This window comes from Anoplophora glabripennis, unplaced genomic scaffold (genome assembly GCF_000390285.2).
Source record: "Anoplophora glabripennis isolate ALB-LARVAE unplaced genomic scaffold, Agla_2.0 scaffold287, whole genome shotgun sequence".
NCBI classification, from domain to species: domain Eukaryota; kingdom Metazoa; phylum Arthropoda; class Insecta; order Coleoptera; family Cerambycidae; genus Anoplophora; species Anoplophora glabripennis.
Window position 1 is genome coordinate 353,372 of NW_019416441.1, and position 19,510 is coordinate 372,881.

At 32.7% G+C, this 19,510-nt stretch overlaps 1 protein-coding gene across 1 annotated transcript in view; it reads left to right on the top strand.

Annotated features, from left to right (window-relative positions):
• Positions 1 to 2,106: 2,106 nt before the first annotated feature.
• Positions 2,107 to 19,510, top strand: part of LOC108905130 — a 127,636-nt gene continuing 110,232 nt past the window's right edge. Inside the window, exons 1-2 of the mRNA XM_023454565.1 lie at positions 2,107 to 2,446; positions 14,946 to 15,099. Coding sequence (XP_023310333.1) covers positions 2,107 to 2,446; positions 14,946 to 15,099 — 494 coding nt within the window. The remainder of the gene's footprint in view (positions 2,447 to 14,945; positions 15,100 to 19,510) is intronic.

Genomic DNA, 19,510 nt, shown 5'->3' on the forward strand with positions numbered 1-19,510 from the left:
ATAGCCTTGAATAACATCTGGCTACAACATATTGTAAAAACTTTTGTAAAAAATACACGAAACAAGAAACAAGTACAATTATCTTGTCCGACTTCAACATCGGCTTCTGCTAATCAACACTTGTATCGAGTATACTATCAAGTTCAGACATGGCTAGGCAATCAACTGAACCCAGAAGACTGGGGTTGGAAATTAATAGATAATACTTTGGAACCGATTCAAACTTTACTCCCACCTAAACACTATTTTTTGCAATTGCAAAAAAGGTTGTAGTGCTAAATGTGGCTGTAGAAGAGTAGGGTTACTGTGTTCTCCAGCGTGTAATAATTGCCAAAACCAGTCTTGCTCAAATGTCCAATTGAATAAAACAGACGGAGATTCATGTGATTTCGATGAAGAGACAGCTGATTCATCTTCATTTGAACAATTTATGAAGATCCAGTAAGAAGAAGAAGAAGAAGAAGAAGAAGAAGAAGAAGATGATGATGATGATGATGAAGAAATCGAAGAAGACATGACTGTTGAAGTCGACTTTGAAGAGTATGAATCAGATTAAAATATCAAAAGAAATCAGAACTACAGTTAAAGTCAATAACCAATATCAATATCAATAAATCATCATAAAGTTAAAAGAGTATTGTCCCTGAAAATTCCGTCCTAACTGTTCGTGGAGTAAGCCTACCGGGGAAACCACGTTAAAAAAACGCGCCGAAGTACACTACCTCACAGGTGGTGTGGAAATGAGTGCATATCATGCAGAACGTGACTCCTTCAACTATTAGAATCGCGATATCTCAGGAATGGTGATTCTTAGGGAAAAAGTATAAAAACCATTTTTGTAGATAATTTTAAGGTCTATAATTTTTGTAAGAGCTACTTTTTTGATAAAACTTACCGTTTTCGAAAAAAATACAATTAACCTCAAATTTTGACCTTTGACCCCGAATAACTTTTTTAGCACACATGGTATCGATGGGGACTTTTGACACTTTATTTAATGGTGTACCCAATGTCTCCACAAAAATTTAGTTCTGTCGGAATTTTTGTTATTTGAAATGTCTATTTTGACCGGACTATTAGCTAGTTTCTTTATTAATTTAGGTGCTCAAAAATTAAATGTACAACAGGTCTTTCTTTCAATTTGACAACTGACACAATTATTATTATATCTACTTGTATGTATGTATGCAAGTTTTTTCAGTTCTAGCATTCATACAAACTAGAAACACTTCCTTATCGCATACAGCCGACTGCCAAAGCCGCGCCGCATCCAACGGCGACCCATTTTAATTATCCAGTCGCGCGAGCCGAGCGTAAACACAAATAAGCGAATTATCGCAACTGCATATCGTTTGTGTACNAGGTTTAAAAAATTGTTACTAACGTTTGCCCCCACATTGGCGCGGTAGACTGCCGTTCCGTTTACTTACGATATCAAAACAACAAAATGAGAAAAAATCAGCTTTGTAGGAATTGGTGCAAAATTTCTGTCGCTGCCTCCCGGACTATAAGTGATTGAAATAAATCGTTATAAGCAAGTGAGGTGTTTGACGCACGAACACTAGCTCTCACCTCAACAGTTGCAGTTTTTTAAGAAAAATTAACTTAAAGAGATATTTTTAAAATTTCAAGCAGTCAGATCTTGATCTTGAAATTATCGTATTCCACGAGTGACTAAAAATGTTTAGTGATCTGTGAAATGTGATTAGTCCTGTAAATACATACATACGAAATGTCACTATAAATCCTCAAAATTTGCTGCTACAGTAAAAGCTTAGCTAGTTTCTTTATACATTTAGGTGCTCAAAAATTAAATGTACAACAGGTCTTTCTTTCAATCTGACAACTGACACAATTATTATTATATCTACTTGTATGTATGTATGCAAGTTTTTTCAGTTCTAGCATTCATACAAACTAGAAACACTTCCTTATCGCATACAGCCGACTGCCAAAGCCGCGCCGCATCCAACGGCGACCCATTTTAATTATCCAGTCGCGCGAGCCGAGCGTAAACACAAATAAGCGAATTATCGCAACTGCATATCGTTTGTGTACCAGCGGAAATTGTTATCGCATAAAATTAAGCGCCATTTTACGTGCACCATGTCAACACACAGAATCGAACAGTTGGAAGTGTGCCATCGAGAGATGTTCGGGGACCTGGTGCTCACCTGTGCTACGTCGACGGGGTCGCCCCCGACGAGGATGATCGAGACGTCCGTTACGTACCCCGTGGAGTACCGGAGGACGGTCTCCATGGACTCCGTGCTGAGGAAGACATCCATAGTGGAGAACGAGAGAAGGAGGGCTTCCGCTTTGGTAGACGAGCTTCTGGTGGACATCTACTACAACATCCACAGCGGTACGACGGACTACAACTCCGCTACGTCGGGGAAGTCCCACAAGAACTCGTGGGTGGAGGTGGTGAATTTGCAGGAGAAAGGTGGGTGACTGCTTTTAGTTTTTCATACGGCTAAGTGGGGTTCGTTTAAAAATTGACAAGTGACATATGGGGCACTTTGTTTTATATGTTTTATTAGAGGACAGACTGGATTAGCCTTATCGCACAGATAAGGACAGGAAATTAATATACTGAATTATAAACGACAAGTCGGATATACGTTTTATTATTAGTATTTTTATTTTGTTTTAAAGGTATTAACCTAACTCAACAGATAAGAATAAAAAATTCCCAAAATCTTATTAAATGAAGCAAAACGCTCTTCGATATCAGAAATCTGGGTAAATAAAATACAGGGTGGCCAAATGAAAACGAAACAGAGCCATTTTCAGGAACTGCGTCAAGATTGTAGATAAATGCTCAGACCCGTCGATTTTAGATTAAAGGGGGACATTCTTTTCTGGTATTTTTGATTCCGCCACTTTCACCCCCAAGAAAGGGTAAGCATCACCCCAAAATATTTAAATGGCATTGGGAGTTGAGTAATATTTCTTTTGAAAGCTCTTACCATTCTCTTTAAAACATACTTTAAATTTTATAATTCCGCCCAATACATTGAAAAAATTTACATTTTAAAATTTAAATTATGTTTAGTTGCTTACTTACTTCTTAGTTGATTAAATGTTCAAACTGATGACCGCCCGCATCCACACAAGAATAAAGATTTTGTTCGAAACGTTCGCGCACATTCCGAAGCATTTCCGGAGTGATTCGACGGCATTTGTCGACGATTCTTTGACGCAAATCTTCCAGCGACGCTGGCTGTGTTTTATAGATTTTACTTTTTAGATATCCCCACAAAACGAAATCAAGGGGCGATAAATCCGGTGATCGTGGAGGCCACTCAATGCTGCCTCCTCTCCCAATCCAATTCCGTAGAAAACGTTGGTCCAAATACTGACGGGCAATTAACGCATAATGCGGAGGAGCACCGTCCTGTTGAAAAATCAAATGATCTTCATCATACTCTGGAACATTTTCAATAATATCTGTCAAGGCAGGGTCAATAGCGTCTTCCAGTAATTGCAAATACATTTGGCCAGTCAAATTACCAGGTAGAAAAAAAGGACCCACCAGCCAGTCACCAAAAATTCCAGCCCATACATTTAATTTTTCCTGTTGCTGTGTATACACCTCGTGAAAGACTCTTGGGTTTGAATCGGACCAATAGCGGCAATTGTGACGATTTACCGTCACGTTAAAAAAAAACTGAATTCATCAGAAAAACAGATGTTAAAAAGGAACTGTGGATCGTTCCCTGCTCGCTCACTCATTATTTCGCAAAATTGCAAACGGCGGTCATAATCATCCTCATGAAGTTCCTGGACTAAATGTATTATGTATGGATGGAATTTATTCTTCTTCAAAATAGTTTCTATGCAAGTTCGATTGATCCCAGACACAGATGCCAGCTGCCTCGAACTTAATGTAGGATTAAGATGAGCTTGTCCCAAAACTGCAACTTCACTAGCTTCGTTAACTATAGGTTTTTCAATTTCTCGTTTTTTATTGGCTACGTTCCCTGTGTCTTGAAATTTTTTTACTAACACTAGAATATACTCCCTCCTAACATGTCGATCTTGATGTTGTTGATTAAATAGTTGAGCTATTCTATTCGCACATTTATTGTTCATAAAGTAAAGCGAAGCGATATCTACCCTTTCCGCAATGGAATAAACCATAGTGTTTAATTTTCAAAAATACAATTAAATAAACTACCAACCAACGCTTCCAAATAATACTAGAAAATAATTTGGAATCTATTAATTTTACGTTCATTGTGTGTGTATAGCATTCATTTCTGTTTTTTCTGCACTTATACCATTGGCGTACTTAACTCGAATGACTGACATTTTTATCGTTACTAATTGTTTGTACATAAGTTTCAACTTTAAAATCAAAATTATTAATAAGTATTGGGCGGAATTATAAAATTTAAAGTCTGTTGTAAAGAGAATTGTAACTTTCAAAAGAAATATTACTCAACCCCCAATGTCATTTAAATATTTTAAGGTGATGCTTACCCTTGCTTGGGGATGAAAGTGTCGGAGTCAAAAATACCAGCAAGAATGTCCCCCTTTAATCTAAAATCGACGGGTATGAGCGTTTTTCTACAATTTTGACGCAGTTCCTGAAAATGGCTCTATTCACAGTGACCACCATTTACTTCAATACATATTCTACATCGTTTTAAAAAAATTCTCCTGACTTTTAAAAAGTCCGTATGGAAAATTTCGAACTGATGCGTCTGCAGAAGTCACAATCCTTTGCCACAACTCGTTCTTAGTATTAATTACTGGCCCTGTGTACACAAGGTGTTCGATGTAGTCCCAAATGTAAAAGTCCATTGGATTTAGATCTGGATTACGACAAAAAGTCGCATAAATATTCATAATTTCATTAAGAAAATATTACATCATCGCTTTCACTCGCGCTATTTTGTTTTTTATGTCCTGGTAACGAGTAACGTCACAGTTTGATCAAGACGACACACTGTAGTACCAATTAGTGCACAAATGCGAAAGTTGTAGCTCTATATTAATTTGAAGTGAAAAATTTTCTGCTTCAGTCGAAAACTTTCAATGCCTCGCCCAATAGCAACAAATTCTTACAGGCCAATGAAATACTTGCTTGTTGTATGACATGGTAACGCCTCAAACAAGTCGTCATTCTCTTAAATCTATGAACGCGCTCTACCCTCGCGAGTAAAATAACACTTATAAAAGCATCGTCTAAATATAAATGGAACTTGTTAGCTCAACAAATCGAGGGTGAGCCTGATTTGGAAGCTAAGTTGAACGAAGTTTCGAAATCAGTAACAGAAATTGGCTTTAGAAATATTACGTTTACATAAAACGCGTGGATGGTAATGTATCGAGAACCAGATAGAAAATGGAATTGCGGAGATGGCACGATTGGAAAAGTTTATTAGCTTTGATGGTAAGGAGCTCTTAGGTCGCTTCTAGAAGCATTAAGGGCGACGTATTTAAAATTATTGACGAGGCGAGGGAATTGTGTCGATATTGGGAGGGTGACAAGCCAAAAAATATGTATTTATGGGCTAATACAGTTCGAAAAGTTGAAAGGTTATAAAATATTGACTCGAATAAATAGTGCTGTAGCCAGGGGGGTCCCAATTGCCTCCTTTATTTAGATGGAGTTACCCAAGTGTTTTTTGTGTATTTTGAGCTGTAGAACACGAATTTTTTGGGTAGAAGTTTGCCCGGATGTCGATAAGTTTTTTATTAACAAAAAACTTGCAAAATACTGAGAACTTAAGTTTTTGGCAAAATAAAAAATGTTCTTGTTCTTTGACCCATTTTAAGAAGAAAATGTCTCTAGCAATTTTTTTGTTAAACGCATAGTTTTCGAGATAAACGCCGTTAAAAACTCGAAAAATGCGAATTTTGCGATTTTTAATTGTTAACAACTTTTGATTGAATAGCTATTTTGTAATTCTGCTGACGGCGTTTGAAAGTTAACGTTAAATACTACAAATTATGAGTAATTGCAGTGTGGAAATTTGTTTTTTCCACTGTTATTTAATAAACGATCTTGACGCGTACTCTTCATTTCTAAACCAAAGAAACGATGAAAACTGAACGAAACATTAACAATTTAATTCGTTCGTTTTTTAATATTATCTCGCTTATTGTTAGAGATGGACCCAACAAACCCTATATGGCTATGCTCGGCAAGGAACGTTCTATTCAAATATGTAAAAATATACAGGGTGTTCCATCTAAATTAACAAAGTTAACATCCGCGGACATTTTGTTTGAACTTCATAAAAAATCGTGCAACTTTTGTATTTCACATTTTTTTTAACTCATAAAACAAAAAAGTTAAAGGAGGGGTCAAAATATAGTGACTCACCCTATACCTACTCGTTTTTGGAATTTACATGATTTAAATTTTCTTGCTTTAGTAGATTCCTCAAAATTTCCAGAATATGAAAAGTTCCAAAAAATCGTTTGATTGTTTATTACAAATGTATCCAAACGTTTTTTAAATAAATAGGTTTAAAACTAACTTACTATTTTATACAGAGACGAACAATTTCCTAATTTAGAAGTTCAAAAAACTATAGAAATATTATACAAACAATTTAAAATAAATAAGTTAAACCAAGTAGGTACTATTTCTTTAATTATTAGGTAAACATATCACTTTGCTTTTTTTCTGTTATTTAATTTTATTATAAATACAATTTTAAAGATATTATATTATTATTAATAATATAATAATAATATAATTTTTTAATTTACGGTTATAATAGGGCTATTGGCGCGAAGATCTTCATAATACAAAAATGAAATTTATTTCTATTTATTATTTGAGAACCGATTAATAAAATAACCAAATAGTTGCGTATTATTTTTTATAAAATCTGAATGAAGATCCTGCTCGTGAACATCAGTTTTTCTATAATATTGTAAATGCATCTGAAAATTTCCAAATGCATTTAGTCGTTTGACCTTGGAAATAAAAAAAAATCTTTCTTGCCCACCTAGTAAAAAAGCTACGTGCCTCACACCTACTCATAATGTCACGAGCCGCCACTGTCCTAACCTTAATTGTATTTTAAGTAAAAAGTATTTAAAAATTAGTCATTTTGGAGTTATAATTTTTTCATCAAAAATAAATTTCCTATACAGCGAACTGCAAATTTCTACGCCACTGAATGTTCTATACCTTAATTATTCGGTACATTGTATTTAAAATTGAATTTGTAGCAAAAAATGTCTATATTTTCTCTTGTCAAATGGCTTTTACATTATTTTCGATAATCAACTGTATGGTAAGTTTATTCCTCTTAAAAAAAAAAGTTTTAATTGGAAATGAAGTCAACATCATTTTTTTTCAATAGATACCTTCAAACCTCTACTAATTTCAACAACACTCGTTACTGTTTCTTTAAATTTTAAATGAAAATGGATACTATACTCTCTTCAATTTTTGAATATCAAATGAGCCCTTAATAGTATTTTTATACATCTATGGCTTTGCATTATTCAGCCAATAACATTCTTTAGTTGCACATTTCATCTCAGTATTTAGGAATTAATCTCTACTTTTTATATTAACGTACTGCTCAATTAGAAATAAGGACATTTGATCCAACAGGGGCAGAATTAAGAATTATTTTGTGCAAAACCCGCAGTTTTAATAAACGTAAAACAGATAATTTGGAACGTGGATTTATTACTTCGGTAAGGCATCATCCTCTCCCTATCTCTAACACGTTTATTTTTACGACGTGCATCACGAGCTCTGGGGTATATATTTCTCTTATATTCACCCGTTTACTCTTACTAACGCATATATTTTCGGAATCGAATCAGGTAATGCCGAAAGGGATGGATCACGTTCTAAATCTCGTTGAGTGATAGGTAAAATATTTATTCAGAGTAAGCTTTTATGCTCACCTATCACTTTCTCGGTAACAGTCGTCGTAGATAAGTACAGATGTGTGAAATGATTCCGGTTATAATGATTCAGCTGAAAAAATAGGGGTCGAAAATAAATACGGGTTACAAAAACCATATTATTCACTGAAAATATCGTGTTCTATCTTTATTTCAGTTTACTTATTTGTGCAATATATGCCTATTTAAAAATTGTGGATAGATTTACTCATTTTGCAGCAATTTGGCATTGATAAAATGGTATTTTTTATGGCTTTGCAGCTTCCTGCCTGGCTTAGACTGAAGAGGCTAATTAATCACTTTTAATGACTTTAATTTTAATATTCCTGGGAAGATGAACGATTCCAATTATTAATACCCAGTCCCACATAAAATTTATGGACCAGATTAAGATCTGTATTCTTAAATATAAATTTGGGGGAATAAATAACACACAACCTCAAAAAGTCGCAGTTTCTTTGTAGTAATAAGGAGAGAATTTGCTAAAATAATTTTTCTTGAAAAAAAAGTTCAAGGGTTTGGAAGTATGAAGTTCATTTTTTTTAATTCCGTATATTAGGTAGGTAGTGTACAAAAATTTTATAATTTTTAATATTTTTTATACAAATCAAATTTTGTAGGGAATTAAAATGAAAATTGTAATCGACAGAGCCAATCGAGTAAGGTTTGTTAACCTACATTTGAATTGGAGATTACTGATACGGCGTCGAATAATTTTAAATACGTATGCGGGTTTTTTCAAATTGTTTATCTGCAATTACCTGAGCCGCTGTACTTATCAGGCATACCAAGTGTAACCCACAAAACTAGTGCCTATTTTTAGAATTAAGTAATTGAGGAAACACGTATGTTGGTATCTAGTCCAGGAAAATGAAGAAAAAATGAGAGAACTTATATGATTTTTCGTGTTTTTGTCCAAAAACTACCAAAACTTCAATGAAAGTGCACGTTTTTAAAGTTGTTCAAAATTAAATTTCCAATAAAATTGCTCCTATGAAAAATTTCGATTTTCCCAATAGATTTCCCGTATTTTTTAAATGAAATGCAGATGTGAAAATTAATGTTTTGGAGCCACAATAATGATCAATTCATTTCTAAATAACAAAATTGAAAATTGCGGAAAGTTCTTGGAAAATATTACATAGAGTTTTGTGGTTTGAATATTTATGAGTATCAAATGTATCATTTTAGAGGTTTTCGAGGGTATGCATACGAATTAATTATGCGCTTTTTAATATTTTCAGAAAAATCTGTTTTCTTCGATTTTTTTGATAATTTTTTTTATATACAGGGTGATTCAGTCATAATGTCATTAATTTTAAGAGCAGATAGAGAAAAATGAGTATNTAATAAATATTGTTTATCAACCAATTGTGCATTTTAATGAAATATTTGAAGAATATTCCTACATATACATAAGTATGTATTATAATATTTCGTTTGTTCATAATTTTCGAGATGAAAAAAATAATAAAAAACCATATGGTGCGTTTTGAAAAAGAAAAATGTCATGTGACGGACTCGAACCAGCGATCACGTGACTGTCAGTCCCGAACGCTATCAATTAGGCCACGCTCCCAGTTGAAGAATGTGTCACATCTAGTGGATTTAGCGATCAGGAAAACTTCAAAATCTTTTATCTCGGTAATTTATGAACGTTGCGTCGAACTACTTCAGAAAATTCTTATTCAAGGTCCAAACTACACGTAGGTACCATAAATATCAAAAATTACAAAAATCCGACTACCTTACCTTCTCCTTGTCAGAGTAAAAAAGTACGCTTATTCCATCTTTTTATGTCTAACTTTCCTAAACTAATGATAACATATTTACATATACAGGGTAATTCGTAAATGAATCTATACAAGGCATATAATGCAACTTGTGGAAAATTATTATTATACCTATCTAATGATTTAATAAAAAAATTTTCTCCCTTCAACATTTTATTCTACCCGTACGGCCTTTTAAATTTCTAGGAATTTTATGTGTTTCTGACACTTTGCTTTTTGTTACTTTCATAAAAATATATTGAATATAAATGTCGACAAATTCCATTATATCGAATAAAAAAAGTTAAATATACAAACTACTTCCCTTGTTGTTTCATAAAACGTTTATGGAAATTATTCATATACGTGCAGATTTCCTGTTTATATACAAATCACTCACAGATTGATTGAACGGATCCGAATTTCCTATTCATATTCTGAATATAATTGAAAACCTGTCACAAAAATATTAAACGCATTTAACGTCGATGAATTGACCTTTTCTCCTTAATACTAATTTTTAAAGATCTATTTTTAAGATTAATTGGCAGCAAATGTAATTCTTTACGAGTTTTTGTGACAACTAAATTAACTTTTTTCTTTTCTTAACTAGATATTTTTAAATGAAAGTCTTGCGTCAAAAGGGTTGCTCATGTGGAACTGTTTCTACCCTGTCATTGAAACAGACATTACGTAACTCTTATTTTCTTTCACAATTGGTTTAGTACCTAATAAACTGCGTTGATATGCCACAAATAAATGAATGCAGACAAAATAACTAAATAAATTAATTTCATCAAACGAGAAAATTCTAATAAAGTAAAACTGACAAATCAAATGAGTCAATACTTGTAGGTACTCCTTTGTTAAATTTAATACACTAAGTACTCTCTTGACAGCTTTACATTTGTGCTTCATATATGCTGAATACAAGACAGAATTGAACATAACAATGTTTTATCGTTCAATAAAATGGCGAATGCGCCAGTTATACAGCGTGTTCCATTAGTGCGGGAAAGTCCAATATCTATGTTAAAATGAGAAATATATGGATTTTTCTTTTTACTGTGTTGCCACATTTCTCGGAATGTACAAATTAAAAATATATTCAACTATACAGGGTGTTCCACTTTTCCTGGACAGACTTAAATGGAAACGCACATTTTTTATATTTTTTTAGGATTCTAAAAAATAAAGGGTACTTTGTGTAGAATAGTTCTATTCAAATATTCACAGTTTTTGAGATATCTCGCTTGAAAGGGTTTTCTAGTCGATATTGGTTGCTTACATTTTCTGATACTGACAGGTTATACTAATAGCTACTAAGCCCATTTTTTATCAGATGTTTAGTAAGGATGACTCTTCCGAATCATGCTCCAAAAACTGGCCTGCGTTATACAGGGTGACCAAAATATCATGTCAAAATTGCCAATTGAAAAATTGAAAAATCTCGATTTTTTTAAATGCAACGCCTTGTATATTTTCATACCATGAGATGCAGAATTAAATTCTCTACAACTTTGCTATACCTGCTCCTATACCAAAATTCATTAGTTTTTCATGAAATCTCATTTCTATGAAATAAGCGAAGTTTACAAATAGCTTATATGTAAAATAACGTAGTAGGCTCCTGTCAAAGGATAATCTGGATAATTTTCGATTCGATGAGACGAATTAAGCGATATAAGGTTATACCTATTTTTTTGTCATAGTTGACTATTTCAAACAGTCATAGCCTCTTCTGTACTTTAAGAAATGTACCTATTTATTAATCTTTTTCTACTTACTTTAAAGCTTTTCTTTCTAAAAAAAAAACACATCGTTAAACACATAAAATTCACCAAAAGACCTTTCGTTTTAGTTCCAGTTCAAAAATATTAATTTTGTTTCATCAATTTGGACATAGTGTCACAAAACCTTTGAAAAAGAGACATGCAACAGTGTCAAAAGTGCAATAGTTGCTTATTCCAAGAGCAATATAACCACTGTCCAACTGATTGACCATGTTTTCACAAATCAAATCCGGCTGTTATTGTAAATTAAAAACGCAAAAAGATAATTTTAATGCGCTAACGAAAACTGGTGCGTTTTTCATAATTAGACATCTCCAAACTTCTGAATCTCACTTTTAAATACATCCCCACCCCGTGTAAAACTACTGAAATCTAACAATTATATAACAGTAACCATTAAATAACCATTGCAAAAATCCTATACTATATTATTCCTACAATTGTCTCATTATTATAGTGACTTTCCTGCCACATAATGAATATATTTAAAATTGAATTTTTATTATTTTATTAAATTAGAAATTTTTTAACAGAATGATCCCTGCCTTTATTTTCCTACTACGTTCATGAGCATTGTCTTGTAATTGACTCACACAAGATGATTAAAATTATCGTACAAATATTTGTAGGCCTTATTAAAACCCATTGTTGAAATAACTGAAACCTACCATGATTTTCCATGTTTTTTGCAAAAAATACATTCAATATTATGAAAGTAAGTAATTCAAAATTCAACTTCGTTGTTGAGCGAAAAGAAAAAACGAACATTTAAGGGCATTAAAAGTTTACGTGAAAACAGGGTCATTTAAAACGCCAAAAAAGAAAAGGATCCCCGGGAAAAATCAATTACCGGCCAACCAGCCTTTAACTTTCCATTTTATTCTGCAGAAATTAAGAAAAGTTGTCGCAGTCCCTTAATTAGCCGTTATAATTACTTTGGACGTTTTACATTTCGAGAGAAGTTATAATATAATTAAAAGTTTGGGGATTAGGCTTTTTTAAGTGTGATGACAAGCATTATGGTATTAAAGATTGAGGGTGCAGGTTGTGCGAAAACGGAAGTCGCTTTAACGAAATGTTTCCATAACTTGTGGAATAAAATAGACAATTTCTTCCTTCGTATTCTTTTGTTTAGCAAAAATCTATTTAAGAATTGTCAGAATTTGTCGTAGACATTCTGGATAAAGCCGTGTTGAGGCAAACACCTCTCTGAAACAGAAAGAAAAGTAAAGTGAGGTTAAAAGTGAAGTGAAATATGAGTTAAAAGGAAACGCAGTAAGAAGAATATAAAGAAGAAACAAATAAACAAAATAACTGTCAAAAGTAAAACCAGAAAATCAAGCAGTAAAATAGAACTGAAGTCTAACAAACTACGATACATCTTCAGATAAGCATTGTGCAGTGTAAATTTCGAGAAAGGAGGTAAATTACTACGCGGCGCAAATACCGGAAGTTCCACGGTCCAAAGAAGATAGTAAGGAAACGACTAAAACGATTACAGTTCTGTAGTAGATATAGACTTAAAGATTAATTAGTTTAAGTTTTCAGCTAGAGATTATGAAAAGCAGATATTTATTTAAAACGTAAATTTAATATTTCCAAATTGTTTCTTTTAAATAAAATATAAACTGCATAAATGAATAATTAATTTAAATTAATCAAATCGAAAAGTGAAAATCAAGAATCTGGGAGATTAAAAAACAAAAAAACACCGTAAGTAATGAAATTTTTCTTTTACTAATATTAAATTTTCATCAATTACTCTTGTATTATCCTAAACAATATTTCATATAAAGGAGGATATGTTAAATTGAAGCAGTATTTGTTTATTTACATTTATACAGAGTGATTCACAAACGGTGACTAAAAATGAAACCTCGTATTTTTTCGTGAATTTTAAAAGGAGTGTAAAATTTTTATCTAGGCTTCATTAAAAAGAAAGGTGTTAAACTTAAAAAAATGTTTTTAATTTTTTTTATAAATTTAAAAACTAGTGGGTAAGTGAAATAATTTGAAATTAGGCACATGTATTTATGTAAACACTGTCCAAAATCTGAGGCCTTTTCCTAAAATTTGGATACTTTGCTAAATAAAATAATACGCCACTGCTTTACGGTAACAATCTTGATATTTTGGGATTCGTCTTTCAATTTTCTGCAAATTATTACTCTCATACATTTTTTGAGAAAAACTTAAAAACGAGAAATACCATGATTGTTACAGTAAAACAGTGGCGTTTTATTTAGAAAAATATGCCACCAATTCCCTATATCTCCGCCACTGGAGCATCTAAATTTTAGGAAAAAGCCTCAAGTTTTGGACAAAGTTTATATAAATAAATGTTAAAATTAAACGAAAATTGAAATTATTTCACTTACTACTTTTCAAATTATTTGAAAAAGTTAAAAACTGTTTTTAAGTTTAACACCCTGTATTTTTTTAACGAAGCGTCCCAGGTAAAACCTTTATAGGAAAGACTCCCTTTAAAATTCACCAAAGAATACGAGGTTTCATTTTTCACCATTTATGAATCACCCTGTATACCTTATGAATGAATGTTATCCTGTAAGTATAGCCACAAATAAATAATTGTAAATAATAAACTTAATAATATTTGAATTGTAATGTATTGCTTTTGTAATTTTAAGTAGGTAATTTCTTTCATTTACGAAAAAACTAAACCGCATTGTTTCTTAATTATTATAAACAAATGTAGGTACTATTTCATCCTAATCTCAATGCCAAAAACAATTTGGCATCAAATTGGTTCAAAATCCCGTTCCAGTCCCTTATAATTCACTTTCATGGAAATTTAGGTCGTGATCTAAATTTTTCCCAAGCCCTGTGTCCCGACTGTATTCAATTTTCGCCGAGGCTCAGTTCGCTGATTCAGGATTTCCTAACGGAACGGAAACCCAGCTCAACCTTGAAAGGAGATCTAACAGGAATACATCATTCGGAAAGGTGTATCATGAAATCTGGATCTGTTTCCTACGCGTAGGGATTTTTTGAATATAAAATTTATTCATGCGACGTTCTAAAAAGTTGTATCTTTCTCTTTCTTTTGATAAGGGTGTGATTACGATGCCAAACTTTAACGCAACATGTTTAGAAAATATTTCGTTGAAAATTAATGAAGGTGTAATGTTTAAAAAATAATTCGATGTTTTGACGCAGTGGGGAAAGAAAATAAAGATTTATATACTGCATTAAAAAGTACTTAATCTTTGGGGTAGAATGAAAGATTATCTTTAACAATGCCCTGTTAAGTATCAGTTAAATGAAAATCCGTGATTGAAATTTCCATTTTCATTATTTTATTCCACTAACCACTTATAAAAATGAACCTATATAGTAATAATTTTTCGTAATTTAAAAATCGCGAAAGCTACTAACCTCTCACAGCGCTACTTACAATTCCCCAATGCCCCACAATAAAAACAAACCCTCACCACGTGAAATATTAAGCAGATAATTGCATTTCCAGATACCGCAGAACTAAAATCCATCCTAAGCTGCCTGAACACGTACGTTGAGCGCATGGGCAGCGTCTTGGTGCGACGACTGAAACGTCGCGATGCCCTGCGTCGTCAGCAGGAAGCATACTGTGACATCATCACAAGGCAACTAGCTAAACGTGAGTATAATCGATAGGGTATATACAACGCTTAGATAATAAGTAAAGTTTGAAGAACTCAACTGAAGACTTTCGAATAATTTTCTCTTTTGAAATTACTTATCTACAAACCTACGGGGTATTTTATTATTTACTACAAAACAAGAACATTAAAAAACTTGTACAAAATTTTGTTCTAAGTTAACATTATTAACAACAACGCATTTAACGTTTTAGAGTAGTCTTAAAAACGGATAAAATGTCTCTATTTTGCACTATAAACTGAAGCAGGATTTGAAAATACATTTTTTACCCTATTTTGAAGGTAATTTATAGAAAATCGAAAAAAAAATAGTAAAATAACTTAGAATAAGTAAAAAATCTACCGTCATCAATAAAATGCAAAATCATCTGGTGCGTTTACACGATAAATCAGCGATTTTGTGACAAAAATACTAATAGCAAACGGACAGTGCCATCATATAAAAAACAGTCTGTAGATATGTATACGCTTATACAGGACCTTGGATGAAAATAAGACTATTTAGCCTAACTCACCCATATACAAAAATGCACGCCCACTGAGATATAGCCTTCTAAATATAGAATAGATACTTTTTTTTCAAATAATTTGAAAACTATTTTTCTTAGAAACTTCAAATTTGGTACACTTATTTTTTTATATAAGGGCAAGATAAATATAGAATTTGGAGAGAATATATATAGAAGATGTTATATTTCTGGTGCCTGTGCGCCACTGACTATCCCGTAACTTTTTTGTGTGCATGCCAATGACGACAGAATTTATATTTTTAAAAATAAGCACTATTTTAGAAGATTTTTTACCCCTCACAAAATTTCGATATCGTTTATGGATTTCGAGTAAAATTCGCATTTTTTATACATTAAATATAGGCAAAAATTCCTATTTATAAAAAATAATTTATAACTGCGGCCTCAAAGCAGGGAATAATAATGAAAAAACGTCACATTAAAAAAATAACTACATATTTTTGGTATTAGTATTATCAATCAATAAAATAAAAATCAACACTAATATTTTAAATAAACAATATCATATAATAATGTAAAAAAGTCAACATTAACATTTTAAATAAACTGATATTTGTAATCACATTAAAATAATATTACAGTAAATGCTCAAAGTTATTTTCTTGTTCTTAAACGCAAACATTAGTTCTTCGAAATTTAGAAATTATCCAATAATTGTGCATTACCTCTCATAACATTAATTTCATGTTGTATTCTTTCCCATATTCGTTTTCTGTATTTACTGAAAAGTTATTTTAAACTGTGGTCCTCAACGCTCCCCAAATGAAATAATTACATGGATTTAGGTCCGGAGATCGAGGTGGCCATTTTAAAGGGGCATTATTTCCTCTACCTATCCACCTGTTAGACCTTTAATAACCTGTAATACCTACCTGTACCCTGTAATACCTGTAACCTGTAATAACTGGTCTTTTAATACTCTATTAAAGGAACTTTTTGAAAGCCCACCTCTGCCGCTAAACGCCTTTTATTTACTTGAGGAATTTCTTCGATCCTTTCCAAAATTTGTTCCTCCAGCTGAATAATTCCGGCCGTACTTATCCACGAATTAATGTTACAGGTAAAAAACGTCCTGTTTTCCGAAGGCGTCTCTCCGCATTAGCAAATGTTTTGTGATTTGGAGTTCTTCGATTATGAAATCTTTCAGCATATGTTCGAATAGTGGCACAACAATTCCCTTCACAATAACCCAAAACTACTAACATATCAGTTTGTTCAGCAAAAGTATAAATTGCAATAAAAAACAAAGTAAGCTAAAATTAAATCACAGCTAGCTTGACACAGAACCTTTTAATTATTGTTATGAATTTGTTTTTCTGTTATATGGCACCTCGTACTAGAATGTTCTATTTATCTTAAACTGTTTTTATATTATTTAATGTGTAAAAAATGCCAATTTTACTCGAAATCAATAAACGATATCAAAATTTTGTAAGAGGCAAAAAATCTTCTAAAATAGTGCTTATTTTTAAAAATATAAATTCTGCCGTCATTGGCATACACACAACAAAGTTATGGGATAGCCAGTGGCGCACAGGCACTAGAAAGAGAACATCCTGTATATGTATTCTCACCAAATTCTATATTTACATTGCCCTTTTATAAAAAAAATATTGTACCAAATTTGAAGTTTCTAAGAAAAATAGTTTTCAAATTATTTGAAAAAAAAAACTAGGTTATCTGTTCTATATTTAGAAGGCTATATCTCAGTAGGCGTGCACTTTTGTATATAGGTAAGTTAGGCTAAATAGTTTTGTTTTTATCCAAGGAACCTGTGGTCAAGCGTTGTCAATCCTTTTCAGGACACCCTGTATGTTTCCTACTCCAATTTACTATTAAACATTTTTATGAAAAAAACTATTTTTTTTTTTAGTTTTCTGCTTATAAAACCTAAACTAACGAAGCAGTCTGAATGCTATCAGGAGACAGTTTGTAGAGAATCGAAATACGAATAAAACGAGAGGTCGATCGATTCGATCGGATAATTAGAAACGAAGAAAACCCGGAAAAATTTAACGTTTTTTAAAAATTCATTACTCCTACATTTTTTAAGTTGTAGAGCTGACCCTGTGCACAAAAGTAGTGAATTATATGTACTTTAAATGTGCGCAAAGCAGGCGCTGTCGAACCATTAGTTTTGGCACAATTGCAATTTGAATTTTTTGGTGCACTATTTTGCAAATTCTCTGGGTGAGTTAGAGGTGGTACGATTTTAATTCTTCAGCCGGATTTTAAAAGTAGAATTATAATACTACAAAACGTAGGTATATTCTACTTTTCCTATAAACTGATGCGAAATATTTGAAATATTCCTCCAAACATGCTCAAAATCGGACAAGTAGTTTAACTATAACAATGATATGTTAAATATACGCTTAAAAAACGTACTACAGCGTATCTCTGAACATATTTGTAGGAAATGCGTTCCTACCGGCTCCAAAACAAATCTCCGCCCGCGCAAAAAAACGAGGTTAACAACTCCGGCTGCACCACTCTCCCCCAGCCATCGATCAAGCGCACTACAGGAACAATCCCGGAGTTTCGGCAACGTCGGCGTCGTGCCGCGCGCCCTTTCTAACGACGCGCGCTGAAAAAGGACGCCCCCGACGCCTTCGTAGCGTCAGATTGCGCCCGAGTCGTTCTACACCTGATACGCTGTCGAGCGAAATGTGCAGTCAGTTTGTAACTAGATATGACCTGGTGCAAGGGATGTACCAATGAGCGGTTTCTTTAGTTCCATAAAAAGGGCTACGAGTGCGTCTTTTGATGGTCAAGGTTGTTCAGGTGAGTGCAGAAGTTCCAGTTTTTTCGTGCACCAGCTCGCTTTGTGTTTGGAAAATCTGTAGACTTTTTGAGGTTATTCCTGGTGTGTATTGTTCCGGTGGTTATTTTGACAGTTGCTGAAACGTGATTTGTTGCTCGGTCGCGGATTTTAGCACGGATATTTTCAAAACTTTATACCGTAATCTTTACAATAAAAAATATTTGATACACTATTTGCAATTTTAGATTGTACCAGTAGTTTCAGAAAAACATACATAAATTCTAGAGATAATAGAATATTAGAGAAATTATAATAAAATTATCCCTTATATGTTTTAAAGATAAATAAGGAGCTTAATAATATATTGAGATCATTATTTGAATACCTCACAAGATATTCTAGATAACTTTGCATAGTTTTTAGCATGTTACTTGCCAGTTCTAATGAAGATGATAATGTTGATAGCCCAGTCATTATAGACATGAAAGAGCCTGTTTCGGGAAAAAAATACTATTAGAGGTTTCTCTGCGGAATATTGTTCGGAAACCTATTATAAATAAAATATCAAAAAATCAACTCGAGGCTAGTTGGGAAACTTTGTTTTAACAGTGGTCAAAGTTATGGAAAAGTGGTTTTTTGACTCACGCAAAAAAGCTATTATTCATAGCGAAAAAATGTTTATACAAAAAAAAGTAGGTATTAAATAAGCCTATAAAATGAAAAAAGTCCGATTAAATTCCGATAATTTGTTTATGCACAAGAGCTCAAAAATGGTCGAAAATTGCCGTTTTCTTCAATTGCTAATAATTAATGCAATTTTCATCCCAGACACTTGTAATTCAGAATTTTTGAGGCTTTTTACCCCCTTAATAAGTGGTAAAAATTTCAGCTCGAAAGCTTCATTGTAGTCCAATTAACTAAGCCTTTAAATCGAAATGTTGTCAACTTCGCTGAATTTTTTATATGAGTTAGTTTAAGATATATTATAACAATAAGTGAGAGTAATTTTTTGTTCAACCCCCGGCCAAGGGTGGAAAAAGATAAAACAAAGGGCTTTTTCAAGATAACTCAAAAAGGGTAAGAGCTAGAAAAAAAAGTT